The following is a 20821-nucleotide window of genomic DNA, read 5'->3' on the forward strand; positions in this document are numbered from 1 at the left end:
CCTTCCAAAAGAGACATGGTATCTTTGAAAACCAATGAACTGTACTTGTGTCTGAATCCTCACTTAGATCTGAAAGGCAGGTGTTATTCCATTCACATAATTCAGATGGAAAAAACAAGGTCTGAAAGGGGAAATGGCTTAACTAAAACACTTCTGGAAAAAGTCGTCTCTCAAGACCCTTTATCATATACATAGGTCAGTCCATGCCTGCCTTGTCAGTTTTCAAGTGCAGTGCAGGAAGTGTAGAAGAGAAGAGAGGAACTTCAGAAGGATCTGACTGACTTCAAGTCTAGAGTCCACCCCCATCCTCCCACTGTGTGTGACTTGGGGGAGTTTACATAACTAACTCCTTATTTTCTACTTGAAAAAATGGTCCTCTTAATTGTTTTTAATTATAAAAGTAAGGTACTATCTTAGTAGAGAATCATAGTAAGTCCCCAGTAAGTGCTACTTTTAAATGTAATATAAAAAACCCAACTCACAGGTTTCTCAAACTTTCTTTTCTTAACCCAGTCCTATGTGTCCTATGTCACACTTCAGTCCACCTCTTACTTCACCTGTAGGTATGACAAATACTTTCATTCATTCAATTTCCCATCTCAACTTTTTTGGTACTTTTTGGTACTTTTCTGCTTTAGGGCTTTCTTCAAAAGACACCCTGAAAGAATCAGGGTCAGTCTTCAATGACATAAAGTTTCATCTTAATTAAGCATCTTAATCCATTCCTTGACTAGGGAATTACCCAAGGCATATTTTAAAGTAGAGTCTAGTACCTGTTATCCATAGTAATGACCCTGGCAATAACAATATGGATTATTCTACCTTCCATGTCACTCATTTTGCAATTTCTTCTTGTTTTCTGGAAACACACCTGACTTTACTGCTCTCGAGTTCATGTTTCAGATTGTTCTTTGCATACCCAGCTTAAGATACCAAGTATTTCTTGTGGAAGACACTGCATCATGTTTATGTGATTCTCATATGCTTGTAGATTTTGCTGAAGACCATAGGCTAAAGACTACCAGAGTGTACTTGCAGTCACACAAATCTAGATTCATTAACTTGTGGTAACTAAGAAGAATGTATCAATGGATTCAGTGCTTCAAAAGAAGAGATGCGATTGTATTCATAATGTGTGGGTTCTTATCTGTTATTCATTTGATGGTTGTAAAGGTAGAGGTTGTTCAGTGGTTACATCCTTAGAATATGAGAGTCTGTTGCGGAAAATATTAGCTGGAAAACTGTCACCTGGGACTGGCCCAGAGGCAGTAAGACCACCAGGCAGAGAATAGCTGGATATAGCACAGGATGGTGCAACTTTTAAAATATTTCCTGCAACAGGAATCCATGCAGCTAGAGATCAGTATGGTAACACATGGGCTGAAGAAACCAGTTTTACAAAGTTTGAGCTTAGATTGATTGGGATACCTATTAAAATTGGGCTGCTACAGTCAATTTCAGCATATTTACATATACTGTATACATATGTATATATAATTACAGTATATTTAACATGCTAGTGCTTTTCACGGTTTTGATTTTAAGTTTTGGCTTTTCCTTCACAGTTTAGCTGCCCACAGGAACTTTCCCTCTGTATCAGCTCTCCACATCTTGGTTAGGTAAGAATCTCCAGATGGGAGCTGGAGAGAGCGTTCAGCACTCAAGGGCACTGGCTACTTTTCCAGAGCACCGGGGTTCAACAACTGACGCTTATAAGAGTTACCCTATTTGTAACTCCTGCCCCAGGGGGTCAGATAGCCTGTGCTGGTCGAGGGCACTGAATACATGAGCTATGCAGACATATATGAAGGTAAAACATTCATACATATAAAATCAAAAATAAATTTCAGAGATGTTAATGGGTGAATAGATGAAAAGAGAGACTGAAAGACAGAAATATTGGAAAGAAAAATAGGGTTTATATTAGAGAATAGGCTTGAATGACTGGGGGACTTGTCAATCCAAAATTTGCAAGATGGGAAGTTCAAGGAAGAATCAACACTACAGTGTTTCAGAATTCCTTTTTGCCCAGGGGAGGTCGGTCTTTGTTCTGTTCAGTCCTCATCTGATTGAGAAAGGCATCTCTCCACATTACAGAGGACAGTTTGTTCTTTATTTTCAAATTCTACTGATTTAAATGTTACCACAAAAAATGATACCACAAAAAACAGTTCACCATGGATATATCTGGAAAAATGTATGTTCAGATATCTGGAGGTCATGTGCCACCTAAATTTATCTAAAATGTTAGTCATAAAATGTCAAATGATTTTCCTTCATCTGCATGATTATTACTATTTTATTACTCTAATCAGAAAGATCTTATTAAATTATTACACAACATTCACAGAAAGAACAACAAAGTTTGCTTGGAATTTTTTGTTTCTGCTTTTGGTCTTGGAAATGAAGCCTGTTATAAAGCTATAGGCAGAAAAAAAAATGCCAAGAAAATGTGTAACGTACCTGAGGGTGTTCAACGACTGAAGCATCTTCCTGTCCTTCCTGAGACTGTGCAGCCACCAGTCTTCATGAGAGCTCTAAAAGGCTGTAAGATGGGCCTGTTGTGACTAGGGCACACTACTGAAACTTCAGTATTTCAGACCCAATATTATCCTTTTGGAGCTATTGTTATAAGACTTAATAATATATTTTTCTTTAACCTGATATATCCGAACCTCTTCTTAGCATGTTAATGTTATATAAACGACAATAAAATATTTTACGATATTTTAAATGATTTTTTTATTGTGACATATACATACTATATAAATCTCACCATTTTAAGCATTGTGTGTACATTGAATATATTAATATTATTTTGTAGGTATCACTAATAACCTAATCTAAGAACCTTTTCATCATCTACTCAATATGAAGGGAATATTCTACATGACGTAAGTTCATTCAACATCTTTATAGTTGTGCAATCCATAATTGCACTGTTGGTAAAGAGGACTGTAGGGTTGCTCATATCTCCCAGTGTTACTTTATGAACATAAAAACAGTAGATATAATACTGAACATTTCAAGATAAATGATTATGTTGTTTGATACATAAGTCAAGACTCAGACAATATCATATTTTATACATTCAAGAGATTTGACAGCTACAGGACACAATACAAAGAAGACATATTCAAGGATATGTAAGAGACTAAAAAATTTAAACCTCCTCTGTTCATCTGAGAAGAAGCAGCTACTCTGTCAAGAAGAACAGTTTGTTGTCCTCCACCAGGACAGGGTTAATCACTTACCACAAACACAAAGACATCCATGTTAACACACAGCAGAGAGCAAACAGGAGTTGTAATAGGCCGAGGAAATAGATGGCAGATGTTAAACAGGAAGCAATATAACATGGTAGTAAAGCAAATGTATTCAATTATCAAACTTAATTTAAAATCTTGGCACAGCACATACAAGAAAGTTTTTTTTTTCTCATTAAAGCTTCTATCACATGTTGTGGTAGGCAAAGGTGATAACGTCCCTGGGAAAAGAATGAGATCAGAGAAAGGCTGAAAAGCACTTATCACAGGATCTGGAACACGTTAAGCACACATGACACATTCATAAGCCTTACTATTTTGAGCTCGGATATGTTCTTAGGTAGTGAGTGGGAAAACCCTTGTCAGCTTCATGTTCCATATTTCAGAAGTTAAACATTACAGCTAAACAATAGATTTATAACAAAGGAAGTAAGAATAAAAAGGTTGTTAGTAATTTGAACATATTTCATCCAAATCACAAACTCAATAATTAGTTTAAATCACAAATCCTAGTTGTTTCATTTAGTATTATCAGTGGGTCTCATTTTATAGCAGAATCTTTAAAACATATACTATTCATTGATATTTCACATTATATCCATGATGAAGATAAACCATACTTTAGTTCTCTAACCCACTCAGAGAAAAGCACTAGTGTGCTTTTGGGTGACTGGAATTAAGCACGTATGATGAAATTACTATATTAAACCATGTAGGACAAGATTGATAGAATGGTAAGTGTCACGTGTTTCCTCCAGCTTCAATGTCCTTGTCACAGCTGATCTTGAACATAGCCAGCACCCGTGTTCTGATCTGTTTGGTCTTAGCACCATAAATGATAGGGTTGATCACAGGAGGCAGCAGCAGGTAGACATCCCCCATGAGAACATGCACAATGGGATCTAGGCTGTTGCCAAAACGGTGCACCACGGACAGGCCAATGAGTGGTACATAGAAAGCCAGGACCACACCAATGTGTGACACACAGGTCCCAAATGCCTTAGCTCGCTCAGACTTGGAAGGCAGTTGCAGAACTGTTCGTATAATCAGGAAATACGACAAGGAGATGAACATGACATCTACACCCATGACTAGCAGAATGGCAGTTAGACCGTAGACTACATTGGGCAACGTGTCTGTATAGGCCAACTTCATCACATCCTGGTGGACACAATAGGAGTGGGAGAGCACATTGGAATGACAGAAGGCCAGTCGCTTGATCAGCAGCGGAAGTGGGAAAAAGAATAGGGATCCTCGGACAAGAGCCACCATGCCAATTTGGACTGTTACTGTATTGTTGAGCACAGCAGCGTGACGCAGTGGGTGGCAGATAGCCACGTAACGGTCAAAAGCCATGGCCAGCAGGATGGTAGATTCAATTGCTGAGAGAGCATGAATGAAGAACATCTGGGCAAGACAGGCATCAAAAGTAATCTCCCGGGAGTCAAACCAAAAGAGGGCGAGAATCTTGGGCATTGTGGATGTGGACAAAGCCAGATCAATAGCTGCCAGCATGCAGAGAAAAAGGTACATGGGTGCATGCAGGCTCCGCTCTGTCCTCACGATGAAGACCACAATGCAGTTTCCAAACAATGCTACAGCGTACATGGAAAGCAGGGGGAAGCCAAACCAAAAGTGAGCTTCCTCCAGGCCTGGAATCCCGATAAGTATGAAGGTGGCATGAGTGAAGTTGCAGGAGCTCATCTCTGACACCAAGCGGAGCAGACTGGAAGAGGGAGAGGCCACACTGACAGCCTGTAAGGACACAGAGCAGAATCAGAGAGTTCCCTGGAATGTAGGTAGTGGTATTAGCACTCCCTCCCTTCTCACTCTTTCCCCAACCATACCCCAGCTCCTGCATAAGCTACAAGGCTCTCTGTTCCCACTGGAAGAAATGTGAATGCTCAGAATTCTTCAATTATTGCTACTAAGGTACATTTAAAAATTTCAAAATAAAGCTTTGGGAGAAAAGGACTTATCACCAAAATGTGGCTTCCTCTAGATTTCTTCAGATTCTCTTCTTGTCCCCCTCTTTATTGTCTGGATACTCGGTACTCCCCTCCTCATGAAATCACTGGTTTAACTCACTTCTCAGATAAAGACATCCTCCTTCACCCTGTCTCCCAGTTTTTTCTCCTCTGGTGTCCCCATCCCTCACTGACACCGTTTTTTATTTCTACTTTTCTTCCTTCACATTTTTCTTTCCCCCTCTGTTTTTATATTTATTAATTCAAATTTCAGAAATATTTAGTTGCATCACCTTTAAGCACAATGCTATCTGTGAGATGCAGCTATGAGAACCATTTCATTTGACCTTACGTGGCTTGCCTAGGGTGTGAGATGAATAAGTAACACATACATCAGAGCTCTGGGATAAAGGCTAACAAAGGAATTCATTGACTGCAGGGGATGACAAAGACAGAGCAGCCATCCTAGAAAGGACGGTCTTTATATTTCAATCTTAAAGTGTGAGCAAAATTAGGCAGACAGAAGAGGGAATAAAGGATCTTCCAAGGGAGAGAGAATAGAAAGTATTTTTCAAATATTCACGATTCTAGGTCTTTGGTTCTAAGTTTTGCAAAGGGGGAGGGAGAAACACCATAGCAACTCAGAAAGCAAAATCAAGCAGCTCCCTCTAATCATGGTTTTGCAGATGGAGGTGCTGTGAATCTTGATTCACCACCTCCAACAGATCCTAGCTACCAGACATGTTTCCTATGACAGCTTTTAGTTCCTGGTCAGCAACCATCTTTATGTCTGGAAGTTATCTCCAAGGCATTTTCTCTCTTCCTAAATAGAGTTTGTGGTGTGTGTGTGTGTAAAGCCCTGATTTGGGAAGAGATATTACTGATTTTTTACTATAATATTATATTATATAATATTATATTATAATACTATAATATAAAATTCTGAGAATTTTCTTAGAACTTTTGCCAATAAATCATTCATATCAAGGAATTATTTCCTTCTTTTATTTTGTGTAGCATAATGTTGTTTTGTTTTAACCCCATATCCCACCCAAACACCCGAGCTCTCACATCAAACCCTTTCCATGTCCAGCTCCCTAATGCCCTGTTTTCAGAGCTGGTTAACATCAGGACTGCCTGGCCTGCCTGTGAGCATTAGGAGCTTTGATGCGAAGAAGTAAATGATGCAGGTGTCTTTGTTGACAGTATCCAGGGTATCCAGATTAATTTGTTTATCTCTCCCAGCATTATAGTCCTCTTCCAACCAAGGTCTTTAATAAAGCTTGTCCATGCCCTTTACCTTAATGGAGAGAGTTTAGAACACAATAAAATGAGTGATTTTTGAAACTAGATTGTCCCTGTTTTGGATGAGCAAAGACAAACAGATTAAGGATACCGAGGTTATAAAATCTTTGTGCCACCTTTATGGCTTGTGTAGTTTTGTAAAAGAACAGCTTCTTCTTCCTGATAGACAGTGAATCCCAAACCTTGCTACATGCTGCTGTCAGAGAAAACTGCATTCTTCAGTGAGATGCAAGATAGCTTTTATCTTGAATCTTTGTGTCTGTCATAAACAACTCATGGGAAAGAATGCAAATGTCCCAACAAAAGACTCTGTGTGGTATGGGAAAAGCCAAGCAACTTTCTCTGTAGAAAAACCATGTTACATGGCCACTGGGCTGTAGAGAAATGGAAGCATTATGAGAAAAAGGCAGACTGAAGGAGTAACAAGAGGCAAAAAGTCACATTTCATACTCTCAAGGGCTTTTATGCCACTGACATATTTAAGGGTCTGTCTCATCCACAGACTCAGACACTTTCCTAATCCACTGCTATGCAGAGCACCTGTCCAACCTTGCTGGTACTTAAAGTACAAAACTAGTTTCTGTTCTGTTTTGTGTTATTTTAAAGGAGGTAAAACTATCTCCTTTAGGCTACATAGCCTAAAAAAGTGTACAAAACAATAATATAAGCAGTAAAACAGCAAGGTTGTAGCATATGGTAGCAGTCTAATATTTCCCTAACAATAATAATGAAGTATCAGAAATTGGTTTTCCAAAAACCTTTTTATTCACAATAGCATCAAAAATAAATGCATTTAGCCCAAACCAGAAGAAAATGTATACATTGTGATCTTCAAACCAATACAGAAAGAAATTAAACACAGTATTTAACAAACAGAATGATGCACAGTGGTCGTGGATTAGAACACAAAGCTGTGTTAAGATTACAGTTTTTCCCTAAGATGATATGCAGATTTACTATAATTGCTATTGAAGCTTCTTTAGGCTGTCAAAACATTAGTTTTTTTAAAGTTAGCAAAGTGAAAGTATGATATTTTCATAGAAATGTGTTATTGTACATTGTTTTTGTTCAGCTCCTCTCCATACTCCTGCTGGTCCCCTTAACACTCTCAAATATTTTCTCCTTCTGTTTCTTGTCATATAAACTGCATAACCCTTTTCTATCTTTCTTATTTTAAAATCTCTTTCCTCTCCTCGGATACTCCCCTTTCTACTTTAAACCCCCCCCCACACACACTCACACACACACACACACACACACACACACACGCACACACACGCACACTACATCTAGATTCTGCATATGAGAGCATTTGTCATTCCGAGTCTCATTTACTTTGCTTAACATAATGATCTCCAGTTCTGTCCATTTTCCTGTAGATTGTATGATTTTACTCTTTAGACTTGAACATAATTCTGTTACATACCACCCGCCTTTCTAGAAATCATCAGCTAAGGTTCTGCGGCTCGTCTTAGAATGAGTAGGTGGGGTCTTTATGGACCCTCAATGTGGCAGGATCCTTGTGCTGCCAGACTTTTGGTAAGAGAGCACTCACCTGGGAATGGTGCAGTTCTACTCAAGGAGGGCAGCTGGATCTGGCTTTCACTTTCTGGAACAGGTCTCTTTATAATGCTACTCGGTAGGCTCAGGGAACAAGCTGCTGGAATACCAGCTGAAGCTCTAGGGATCTGGCAGACAGACGAGTGAAATGCTCATGTCTACTTGTGTGCTTCTCTTACCGGCTTCCCACTTTTCATGTCTAAGGAAGCAATCTCAAAGGACCAAGGTCTCTGCCACCATTCCCACAATGCCACATGTGAGTCTCTTGATAACAAACACGAGTTCCCACTCCTCTGAGCTGATCTAATTTCCACGGTCAGCCACAAGGTTAGTGTTTCCTCATTATTTGATCTGCTAGACACAGCAGGCAAAGTGTATGAATGAATAGTCATGATCATTGAACTCTTGGAGTTCACAAGAGGCTTAAAAACCAAGTAGGTACACTAAAATGTAGCCCTATGACTCAAAGTGGGTTCATTAACATCTCTGTAACTCCCTCCTACTTCTCTTTCAGTTTAAGCACAGATCCTGATATGATGAAGTCACTTTTTATTATGCTTGTGACATGAGTAAAGATGGCTTTTTAGTCTATATCATACAGTGATATTAGATGAAGAATCTCATGCATTGTTTATTCATTCACCTTCAACAGGTGTTTGCCAAGAGTCTGTAATTTCATATGCAAAACGGAAGAAATTCCAAGGGTTATGAAGAATACTTTTTTATGAGATGGACAGAAACAAAATTAAATTAACATATTAACTAAATAGAATGCTGGATAGTCATATGGAGAAAGCAATGAAGAGAATAAGGAACATATTAATATTTGGAGGAAAGAGGTAAGGCTGCCTGGTGGAGAGATACTTGGAGAAAGAAGGCAAGATGTATCCATGGAAATATCCAGGGAAGATTGTTTCAGGAAGAAGGATCAGAGATGGCAAATAAGTTTCTCAAGGAACAAGTATGTCCAGTGCTTAGGAACAAGGCAGGCAGTTTACTTGAGTGGAGAGAAGATGGATGGGAAAGGTTGAGCTAAAGGAAGATTCTGTGACCTGCCCATATAGGAATTTATAGCATTAATCAGTTTACATTCTTCCCTCAAACTTGGTGAGTTGAAAATATTTATATAGAACTAGATATAATTCTATAGACTAGTCTCCACCACACGGTCTTGTTTTTATTGATCTATCACTGTCCATTCTGTTCTTTCTTTCACTATTTCTTTTCAGGGACTTCATACTTCAAACCTTTAAGATCTATCTAAAACACCATATTCTCCAAGAAGTAGTATTCTTAAGCTCTCTAATATTTCTTCTCCAGAGACATGTGCTCTCCTTCATACCTAGACTTGTTTGTCTTTATCTTTGGTTGATATTTATCTTGCCTTATCTCCTATTCTTTCTAGGTTTGCCTCAAACATATCTTATCTTATTATTGCCATTCTATAAACAGAAACATAATTATTGTCTTGTTAATTATGTATCAAGACTTATGATACATCTATACTTAAAAATGTGTTCATTCACTTATTGCATAAAAGCATGTCTTCTCAATACTGGTTTTATATAGACATCATGCTGCTCTCAGAGAATACAGAGATGAATACAATCAAGTCACTACCCTAAGATGCTAAAGGGACATCTATACACTCTTGACACAATAAAGAATAATAGCAAATATCAGTGATTTTAATGAGGACTTGAATAGAAACATTAATCCAATCAGGAGTGGGTTCAATAAAAAGATTTTTTTTTAATTCAAATAAATGAGTATAGGTATTTGTCTGTATGTCTGTGTGCCTTGTGTCTGCAGACTCCAGAAGAGGACAATAGGTATTCCTGGAACTAGAGTTACAGATAGTTGTAAGATGTCTTGTGGGTGCTGGGAATTAAACCCTAGTCCTTTGGAGAACATCCAGTGTTCTTGCCTCTTAAGCCATCTCTCCATGCCCCACACTCAGGAGAGGACTTTTAAGCAGAGATAAATCATAGCAGAAGGAAACAGAATTCTCTAAGTAGAGTAGTGTTGGTGGAGTAACACAAAGAGAAAAGAGAAAATGAGAAGGCAGATTAACGTGATTTAAAGATTGGTTTATTTGGTTGGCTTAGGAGGTGAATGAACAGGTCATACCAAATACATCAGAACTGTGTATGTGTATTAAACTACGTCTCTAGAAGCTGTTGGAAGGATGAATTTCAGGAAGATAAGATTAGATGTGCTTATGAATTTAAACTTAAGTGATATACTTTTTCCTTATCTTCTGTAGTTAACTCTTTAACCTATCTTGTCTAATTTTCCTTCTAAACATAATGCCCACGTGACTTTTATTACTCTGGTTTCTGGAAACTAGAGAACCACCTTGTTCAGAGCATGGCATTTGCTCTGCAAATTACCCATTCTCAGTGTCAAGTTGTCCATTTATAATTATGGGAGCTCACAAGTTTTCAAGGATTGGGACAGTAGGGCTCTCCGCAGGTTACTATATAGATATTAGCAGGGAGGGATATCTCTAGAAGTGTCATGAAAATCAGTGTCTGTCTTTTGAGATTGAGATTTCTTCTTATCCCCATTAAAATGATTCTCATTAGGAGAAGGAAATAGAATAAATAGATATGACTGTAAGGAGAGGGTTGAATGGGAGGATCAAATGTAGAGGGGTATGGGAGGGAATATAGGAGAGATAGCTAAAATTAAGGTGCAACTATATGCCCCTTCTTGCTCTCTTTCAAATTCATGACCTATTTTTCATTAATTGTTACAATATGTATGTGTATATGTATATGATGTATAGGCATAGGTATAGGTATAGGATATATATATAAATATTTATATACATATGCATATATACATTAATAAGTGTATAATGTGTAGATATAGGTATATGATGTATATATGTATGTGTATATAATATATATTCCTAAATGCATGAATCCAACCAGCTCGGTCTGTACTCTGTTACTTGCTATGTATGTTTTCAGGGCTGACCATTTGGTATTGACTAACTAATAGGTGTGCTCTCCTCCAATGTTAATACTGAGTACTGTCATCTTTTACTCTCAGCTCAAGTCACTCCTACTCTGCCTCATTGCTTTCCAAGTGCCACATCTTATGCAGTGAAGCAGGTAAAATCTAACATGTAAGCCCACATTCTTTGATCTCTCTATCTTTCCTTCTTGGATTTTTCTGCAGTTATTTTGGACTTTTATCATTGTTTCATTATGGGTTATTACTGTATGAAGAGTGTGATCCGTGAGGTTCAGAGAACAGAAAGAATGGAAATAAACAGAAATTGGAGGGTTTTTTTTTCAAAATATCAACCATCCACACAAATAGCTCCATAACTAAGTTTTTGTATTTAACTCATATTTATTAAGGAATATACAAGGGAAGTTTTATGTTGGAAAAGAGAGAGAGAGAGAGAGAGAGAGAGAGAGAGAGAGAGAGAGAGAGAGAGAGAGAAGGCTGCACAAAATTAGAGTAAAGTGGCACTAAGCCAAACAATCAAAGCAGGGCATCTTGCACAACAGACTTCAAAAGGAGAAGCTTAATGAAGAAATGTCTTGGAAACTATGAGAAGGTAATATGTTCTTGTGTGACATCTAAATTCTTATGCATATTTTAAGATATTATTTAATTATTTGTATATTAGTACAACTGAGGTTGAAAGATAGTATAGAACTAGGTATGGTGGTACACACATCTGTAATCTCAGCTACTTAGAAGGTTGAGGTAGTTCAGTGTTACCATGGGGAATTTTGTGTGACTACTTCAAAACGAAACCAAACCAAACCAAACCAATCAATAAGAAATGAAATATAAGGATACTGGGAGCCAGACACTATTAATAGATGTGCAAAAACAAGACAACAGTGAGTAAGATGCAGTTTTGGTCTTGAGAAGTAAACCCAGAGCCTCTTGTAGAAAACACTGTTGAAATAGAATCTGAAGAGGATCATCGTGAGAAATGAGCACAAGGTAATGCTGTTGCATCTGGATGGGGCAACAGGCAGATTGAGGGGGATTCTTTAAATAAATTGCCTCTCTTGTAAGTGGGAGGGTGATGATAGCAAATGCCACCATAGGTGAAGATAACAGCTACTGCAAAGGCTTGAAGTGACAGGGGATACTTGGGATAGAAAAAATGTAGTTTTTCATTGGGCTTGGAGTACTATACAGAAGATAAAGAATTTTTAAGAGGTAAAAGGGGGCAGGATTCCCAGAGACACAGATTCCTTATCCTCAAAAAAAACCTTATCTTGTGATGGGAAAACAAAAACAAAACAAAACAAAAAATTCCCACCCCTCAGTATATCTATCATAGGTTAGGTTTTGAAAGTGCTAGGAATTAAATACAAAGCAAGTATGGATGGAGGTAGATACTGTCAGAAACTGAGGGAGAAATATTATTGTTATGATTATTATTCTTATAATGTTAGGGGTCCTGCAGTAAGGTTCACTTGAATAAGAACCTGCATAAAGACAGGATGTAAGCTAAGCAGTAGACCTCTGGGAGAGGAACATCACAGACAGAAAAATGTTGAGTGTGAAATGGAGTAAGTACTGTGTAGTGTTCTTGATGAGATAAGAAGATACCTGGAGGCTAATGTAGGTTTACTAGGGCGATTCAAAGCACACTGGGAAAGAGAACTGCAATAGTGGTGGAGATTCAGCATATAGAGGACAGTATATGTTACTTCAATCACTGAAAGTTTCCTCTTGGACACACAGGAACCAATGAAAGTGTGTTAAATAGGGAGTGATACGGTCTACCACAGGTACCAGAATAATTACTCTATATATGAAGGAAGACTCTCCAGAAACCTATTCACAGATGGCTTTGGGTTCAAGGTGATGGCTAGCATCCGGATGGTAGCAGTGGAAGCAACGTAAGTGGTTGGATTCTGGATTTGTTGATAATACAATATGAAATGATCAGAAAAAGAAGCACAAAAGGAAGAAGAGGCCTAAGTACAAAGCTCTGGGATATTTCAACAGGCAGAAATCAAGACAAGCAATAATTAAGAGAAAAGATGATGCTCCTTCTTGAAGCCATAAGTTGTAAAACTCCCATTGCTAGGAATAGGATACCTCTTGTTTATTTGTTGGAAAATGGTATCCAAGAGACCTCAAAATAATGCAGGCTACTGTCACTGCTCTTAGATGACCACCAAAACTTGATAGTAAGACCCTATTTCTGAAGGCACCACACACTTTGGTAACAGGCCTTGGAGAAATAAAGCTGGTACTGACCTGGAAGCTTTCCCTTGCTGAGTGGTTTTCATAGGGCCAGAAGTTGCCATCCAGGCTGCTAGGGAACAAAAGTCACTGACCACCTTACCCAGTTGTGAATATCACAAGCTGCAATAAAGATAGAACGGGCAAAATATACTCATGGGTGAAATCGTGGTAAAATGCTTTGGGGGTAACCACCTGTTTTACGATGTGCTTTAAAGCCAACTCCACAGGATTTATTTATGTCTGATGTTGTAAATCTGGCCAAGAACTCATGGTTGGGAAGATTATGGGCTCCAGGATTAAACTATTACTATCATTTTGCTAAATGGGCATAGTATCAAACTACCTTCTAAATACATATCTCTATACATATAGAAGCTGTCAATCCTTGTCAGAAAAGTTTCTTTGAACAGTAGATGGTACCTACTTTTCTACAAAGGAATGATGTATTATGAAAATAATATGAAAATGTAACTGCTATGATGGGATAAGAATAAAAGGGCTATTGACAGAGTTAGAAAAACACCAGCTTAGAACAAACAGTGTGGAGGAAGAGGAACTCTAGACATAAGGGTATATATTGCTTCCCATTTATATATCAGTGTCTCCTCATCTGTGAAATAAAAGGGCTAAAGTAACTGACATTCAAGATGTAGTCTAGCATTCATTGACAACATTGGCTGGGAGGAGGCCATCTAGCTCTAGGCTTTTATGATTCTATATTTCTTTAGATTGGAGAACTTTTATCACAGCTTTACGTATCTGCTTGGTCTTCACACTGTAGATGATGGGGTTCATGACAGGAGGGATCAGCAGGTAGGTGTTAGCAATCATGGTATGTACATAGGGTGGAGCTCGTTTCCCAAATCTGTGGACAAAGGACAAACTGATCAATGGAATATAGAATATAGCTACAGCCCCGATATGGGAGATACATGTGCTGAAGGCTTTCTTCCTCTCCTCTGGAGAAGCAATGCTGAGGACAGTTCTGATGATCACAACATAGGAAAGAAGAATAAGGACCGAGTCCAAACCAACAGTAGAGACCATAGCAGTCAGTCCAACCACATTGTTGATCCTGGTGTCTGTGCATGAGAGCTTCATGACATCGGGGTGGAAACAATAGGAGTGGTGGAGCACATGGCTGCTGCAGAAGGTTAGTCTCTTAAGAAGTGCAACCATTGGTGTCAACATCACAGTTCCTCTGATGACAATTGTCACCCCAATTTGAGCTATTCTGGAATCAGTTAAAATAGTGGCATACCTAAGAGGGTTGGAGATGGCCACATAACGATCAAAAGCCATAGCCAACAACACTGAGGATTCCATGACAGTGAAGAGTTTAATGAAGAACATCTGTGACAAGCAGGCATTGAAGCTGATATCCCTGGCATTGAACCAAAATATCCCCAACATGGTGACCAGAGTGGATATGGAGAGCCCAAGGTCAGTGGTGGACAGCATGGAGAGAAAGTAATACATGGGCTCGTGGAGGCTGGGTTGGGTGATAATGGCAAAGAGAATTAGGCTGTTCCCAGAGAGGGCAGTTGCATAGAGAAAGCAGAAGGGAATGGAGATCCAGGTGTGGAAGGCTTCCAGTCCGGGCACACCAGTGAGCAGGAAAATGATGGAAGAAGCTGTGGTGTTCTGGAAGGTCGGCATGCTAAATTAAAATTACAGAAGAGAGCTAAAACAAAAAAGCTGTATTTTTTGTGTATCTTATTTATAATTAATTTTATCCAACATACATTTGACCAAAGATGAGCATCTATGCAACATATAAAAATAGAAATGACACCTTTAAGTTAGTAAAAAAAATTGTATGATTTCAACTACTGCAACAATATTTTTTATTCTTGAAAGAACTGTCTCAGCCCACAATTCTTCACCTCAAAGGCTTTTTGCTGCTAGCTGCCTATGTCTGTGTGATCTGCAATTTCATCTTCCACATGTGGATGACACAGGATTATGAGTGGAACACTAGTATTCACTTGATATAACACGTCACCATATTCACATATTTTTGTTTTAAATATTTGAATGACTAGTTCTTCACAATAGACTCTCTGTATATTTTTGTTGAAACACACTCCCTGGGACAAATAATGAAGTTTTTCTGTCTTGTTTTGCAGAGGAAAATAAATCTTCATTGAAAAAGACCACATTTTCCTCTGAGTAGAAAATTTAGACTAGACAGACTGGTATGCATGAATTTGAAATGGAGGTTTGGGGATAAACAGACTAAGGTTGTGTCTGGAGATGGCTCAATGAGAAGTGGTCAGTTTGGGGCAGGTCCTTTGGTGGAAAAGAAAGGCACTAAGTGACACACAGCAAGCATAGGATGTGAAGGGTCACAGAGGGATACCTAAATGTTTACAGAACACACATGTACACACATATGCACATGTGCATGTGTGTACACACACACAAACTTCCACACGGACATGCACATGTATACACACACACACACACACACACACACACACACACACACACACACACACACAGACACACACACAAAGTTCTACTGTAAGGGGCACCCTAGGGAAACTTACTGAACATAAATTGGGAAAATAATTGAAATTATTGGAGTATTAAAGAGAAAAGGTAAAAATTATTTGTATTGAGTATAGTTTGGGACTCTAATGTTTTCAGTCATAAGTGTCCTCAGGGAAGTAATGAAATTAATATCAGAAATGTATGATCATCAAAATGAAAAGAATTAAGCATTGATATTAATGTATTATATACTCCTAAACAGGTACAAGAGGATATTCTAACTGCTGTAACCACCCCAAGATGATAACAAATTGAGGTGTTAGATATTTTAATTACTTTGATTTGATTATTCTAGAAGATATATATATATATATATATATATATATATATATATATACATGACATTGTATTTTATAAATATATACAATTATAATTTGTCATTTAAAATAAAATTACTAAAAAAACCAAGACTTTTAAAAAATCAAAGAAAGTCAAGAAAGAAAGAAAAACATTATCCTAATGTGGCCATTCAGTGGATCTGTAGAACAGGAGAAAGGCTTATAGGAAAGCAGTGAACATTTTCCGCGCATTGTCCACACTGAGAAGAATGCTAAGACTTTCAAATGCCATTTGAAAGACCATTGAATAACAATTTTCTTGCAATATATCTCCCCTGATCTTGCCTCTCAGTCTCAGGGATATTTCTCAAGTAACAGTCATTTGCATGCTTCCATATTAAATGATAACACAAATGATAACACACTAAATGATAACACTAAATGATAACACAAAATCTTTCCTTGAAGAATTCATAACCAAGAGAGGGTGAAATATCAGTGGGGCTTTGGAGTAACTCCAAAGTGTAGTTGCACATCAGTTAACAATAGTGGCTACAGAATGCAGTGTCACTGTATATGTCTGGTAATTCTAGCTATCATGTATTTTATTTCACCTATAATGCTTAAGTTGATATTTTGTCATTAAGTTCTGGGAAGTTATACAAAAGATGACTTCAAAAAGTCAAACTACTAAGTTAATAATTTCTTTTTCATCCTGATTTCTTAGTAACTTACTTAGCAATAATTTATTCATGCCCAGTTTTCTTTCCTCTTGATAATTTCTTCCTTCCCTTTCTTGATGAAAGATAATAAACAAAGCAAACTGTACAGTACAGTTTGATCTGATCCATATTTGATCTGGCAGCAGAGAATTCAAATTGCCTGCTTTGTCTCTGTCTCTTCTGGGCCATTTGTCACTCTTGGAGTGGAATTTTTATAATTTCTTTTCATTCATGATAGACCATGAGCGGACTTGCCACCCCCTTTTAAAGCCAGAAACTCTTTATAAACCGTTGACCATCCATCAAAAACCTTTAGGTCAGTCAATAGTAGATGTATATAGGGTGCTCACAGAGTCTTGTTAATTATTAAGGCATGAAGGAAATCAGAGATGATTTTGTGTCTGAGGTAGCCAAGGAAATTGTTACAGACCACAAACCCCACACTTGCAAGTCTCAAAATATCTTCTATAATATGAGTCCAGTGACTCTTATCAGCAACAGAAATTGACCAGTTTTGAATATGAATAGCACGTTAGATACTGTATAGGTACAGTAAGAACCACAGGGTCATAGATGAAGAAATGGGCTACTAACTGCAGAGTGCACTAAGGTAGGGGATATCTAAGAGATAGGCTATAGAAAATAGAGGGCCAAGTATCTGTGTTCTGTGGATGTGAATGGGTCTGGGTTAAGTATGGAATTAATTCTAGGAAATAGCAATAAAGTAGATGAATTGTAACTAAACTTTTGGTGGTTAGATGTGAGTTTACAGGAGTGAAAACAGGATAAATGTGCCCTTGACATAGATAATGTGAGAAGTGATAGGATTAACAGATAACTATAAGAAAAACCAAGCAAAAATGGGTCCTTAGAGTGAGTCTTCCTTAGCTGAGGGAGAAATGAGTGAGTGAAAACATAAGAATCTTGAATTTCCTGGAAAGGATAATGTGGTAGGTTTTGCATTGCAAAGCATCAAGACCCAGGCATTTCCAAATATTTTATGAATAAGTAAACAAGTCATTGTCCATCTCTTCTAATTTAGCTCCAACAGCATTCCTTTCCTTCTTTAGCATTTTACTGGGTGCTGTTGGGTCCTATTCACAAGTTCCACCTCAACTCAATAGTGGGACTTTCCACACTTTAGTGTAGAGACTTTCAACACACTCATCTCAACTGGAACCCATCACTATCTGCCATTATTAACCACAGTGCTTAGATAACAGAGGGACCAGTCATAAACACCATCTCTTCTTTAGTTTCCTTTTGCATAGTTTATAGTGAGCAAAGAAGAATTTGAAGAACAATCTGCTTTTGTTTATTTTTCCTTCACCCTTGGTAACAAGCAGGATATTTCCCCACTGAGAACTCTCAGAAAATCTTTCAACTCAGTGACTAATGTATTTCTAAATATTCTGTATAAATTCCAGATGTTTTTCCCACTTACCTCAAAATTTGACTACCTTTTCCTTGATCCTCTCTGTTTTAATTGTTTCAGTGGTGGTTCCTCTGTAGATTAACCCTCTCCACTATTTATTAGAGAATACTGTTCCTATAAATATTTTGGCATTGTAGAAAGTTTGGCCTTACTTATCCCTTCCTGCAGTTCATAGCCTCTCCTAGAGATGACCTCATTTTTACCATGGCTTTAAGTGACATACATTTACCTGACTCATGCAGCTACACTCTAACGACAGCATCTCCTAATTCTGTATTTCAAAAGTTATCAGAAAGGTGGGAGGGTTAAACATGAAGGCAGCAGTGAAATATGGACCAGACTGAGGTCCTAAAATCTTCAATTTAGAGGAACCCAAGCCACAGTTTGGAGAACAAATAAAAGCTCGTTGCTCCCAGTGGTAATAAAAAGAAAATGAAATGCCTGTTTTTGAGAGGCATTGTCTCAGTCCTCAGACACTACAACCTCCAGAAGGGCCCAACAGAACTCATTTCCTTCTCCATTCCCCATTTCTTTCACTAATCTGCCAATGAAATTAAGGTCTAATAATCATCTAATTAAAATTACTCATTTCCCCTCTTTCACTTCTATCTCCTATCTGTCATTCCAGTTAAATAGTTTATCTATCTATCTATCTATCTATCTATCTATCTATCTATCTATCTATCTATCTGTTTATTCTAGTTCTCAAATGTCTGAGATGCCAGTTGGTACTTGAGGTTATGTTTTATCACATCTTTTTGTTACATTAAAAATTTTACATGCTCATATCTGAGAGCAGTACACCACATTTTCCAGAAATTATTTACTTTTTTACTTCCACCAAGGCAAGCTTCTACTATCAGGCCCAAGCTGGCCTGTAATCACAATCCTTTTGCCTTGGCCTCCTGAGTGGTGAGATTACAAGTGTTCATCATTTCTATCTCTTTCAAACCTCTCTTCAGTGTGCTGTCACTCTCAGACCTGTCAGACTCACTTTCTTCAAGTCATAGACAACTTTATTCTTTCTCTTGTGACCTTTGCTATTTAGACAATGTGCTTTGTTTCACAGTAATACTGAGAGCTGTAGCCTGTGTCTGCCTTTAGCTGATGATTTAGACCAATGCGATATCATCAGTGTGTTCCAAGATGTTGCTGATGGTCTATAGTGTGTGGAAGACAAAGATTCTGTATCCAGACAATCCTTTCGAAGCCTTGTCAACAATACAAATTATTCATACTGTTAAAATGCATTTGTCTGATCAGCAAGCGTTATTGTGTTAGTCTTAAGTTCCTGCTATAACAACATATAGCAGGCATTAATAAATTTACTTTAAAGTTACTTTTGTAGTGAAAAAAATCACAACCAAATGTGAGAGAGGTTATGAAACATACTCAGCATCACAGATAGTGAGTATTACAGCCAGTGTTCTGAACCCAGTTTTCCTTAATTCCAGTGTTCATACTCTTAAATACGTCTTTTTGCACTGAAACCTATAAGCTATGCAAACTTCTTCTAATACAGTTTACTCATCTATAGGGCTAGTCGTAAACTGCCTAATAGAGCATGCAAAACATCTTCACAACAGGTAATTTCACTTTTTTACTTTTATTTTTAAATTAAAATTATATTCATTTACATTTTTTGAGACAGAGTTTCGTGTATCACAGGTTGACTTTGAGCTTAGTATGTGGCCAAGGGTCACCCCGAGCCTCCAATCCTTCTACCTTCATTTCCCAAATGCTGGTATTTGCAGGGATGTATCACTATGATGAGCTGCAAGCTTTCATCTTTTGCATGGAGTCATTGGATTTAGAAATGAAGTTAATGTATCGTGACAAATGTATCAGCACACCAATTAAAGCATTTGACTAAAGCCAGGTTATCTGCCCGCCCCCAACCCTCCAGCAGGCAGAACAAAGTATTCATTCTCTGTAGACTTCCTGGGAATCCATAATTCAAAAATTTCCCATCCTCTTCAGTCGTCTATTACATTAACTTATCTAATTCTGCACACCACAATGCAATTCTCCCCCAGGGCTAAGACAGTATGGCTCATCCAGAGGCAGGGGCTTCTACTGAACAAAGTTTTACTTACAGAGCCCATCCAGCTGCAGTGGGTCCCTCTCAGGCTAACGCAGAAGGTGGAGGAAGCTTCAGATTCCAGGGGAGGGTCGAGCTTATGTTGAGATTTATTCAGCTTGTTTGGAGATAAACACAGAGTCTAGGGACCAGTTCCCAGTGGCAGGGCTAATTCACTGTGCCTCTAGGGTGTGGACACTCCCAGAGGACTTCACTTGCCTGATACAAGCTTTTTATATCTCTTCCAGAATGTGATTATGCCTACATGCTTTATGAGCTGATGTAAAGTTTTGCCCTTGTGCTATTTCATTGGAAAGTTTTTTATAGCAGCTTTATTGAGATATAGTACACATACTATAAAATTGACTTGTTTATAGTGTATAACTCAATAGTTTTTAAGAAAAATCACAGAAT

The 20821-nt window shown here is 38.0% G+C and overlaps 2 protein-coding genes across 2 annotated transcripts; both read right to left on the reverse strand.

Moving 5' to 3' along the window:
• Positions 1 to 2745: 2745 nt before the first annotated feature.
• LOC117716798 (olfactory receptor 51E2) lies at positions 2746 to 8224 on the reverse strand. The gene is made up of 2 exons (XM_034513872.2): positions 8094 to 8224; positions 2746 to 5021 (listed from the first exon to the last, which is right to left on the reverse strand). Exon 2 carries the CDS (start codon positions 4968 to 4970, stop codon positions 4008 to 4010), a length of 963 nt encoding a protein of 320 aa, XP_034369763.1. The 5' UTR covers positions 4971 to 5021; positions 8094 to 8224; the 3' UTR covers positions 2746 to 4007.
• Positions 8225 to 14047: 5823 nt separating this feature from the next.
• On the reverse strand, positions 14048 to 20593 carry LOC117716814 (olfactory receptor OR51C1-like). The gene is made up of 2 exons (XM_076939454.1): positions 20424 to 20593; positions 14048 to 14996 (listed from the first exon to the last, which is right to left on the reverse strand). The coding sequence occupies exon 2, from the start codon at positions 14993 to 14995 to the stop codon at positions 14051 to 14053; it is 945 nt and encodes a 314-aa protein (XP_076795569.1). The 5' UTR covers position 14996; positions 20424 to 20593; the 3' UTR covers positions 14048 to 14050.
• Between the last annotated feature and the right edge of the window lie 228 nt (positions 20594 to 20821).

This window comes from Arvicanthis niloticus, chromosome 1 (assembly GCF_011762505.2).
Source record: "Arvicanthis niloticus isolate mArvNil1 chromosome 1, mArvNil1.pat.X, whole genome shotgun sequence".
NCBI lineage: Eukaryota > Metazoa > Chordata > Mammalia > Rodentia > Muridae > Arvicanthis > Arvicanthis niloticus.

Coding starts and splice junctions, on each gene's coding strand:
- LOC117716814 (XM_076939454.1), bottom strand. CDS start 14,995: ATGCCGACCTTCCAGAACACCACAGCTTCTTCCATCATTTTCCTGCTC.
- LOC117716798 (XM_034513872.2), bottom strand. CDS start 4,970: ATGAGCTCCTGCAACTTCACTCATGCCACCTTCATACTTATCGGGATT.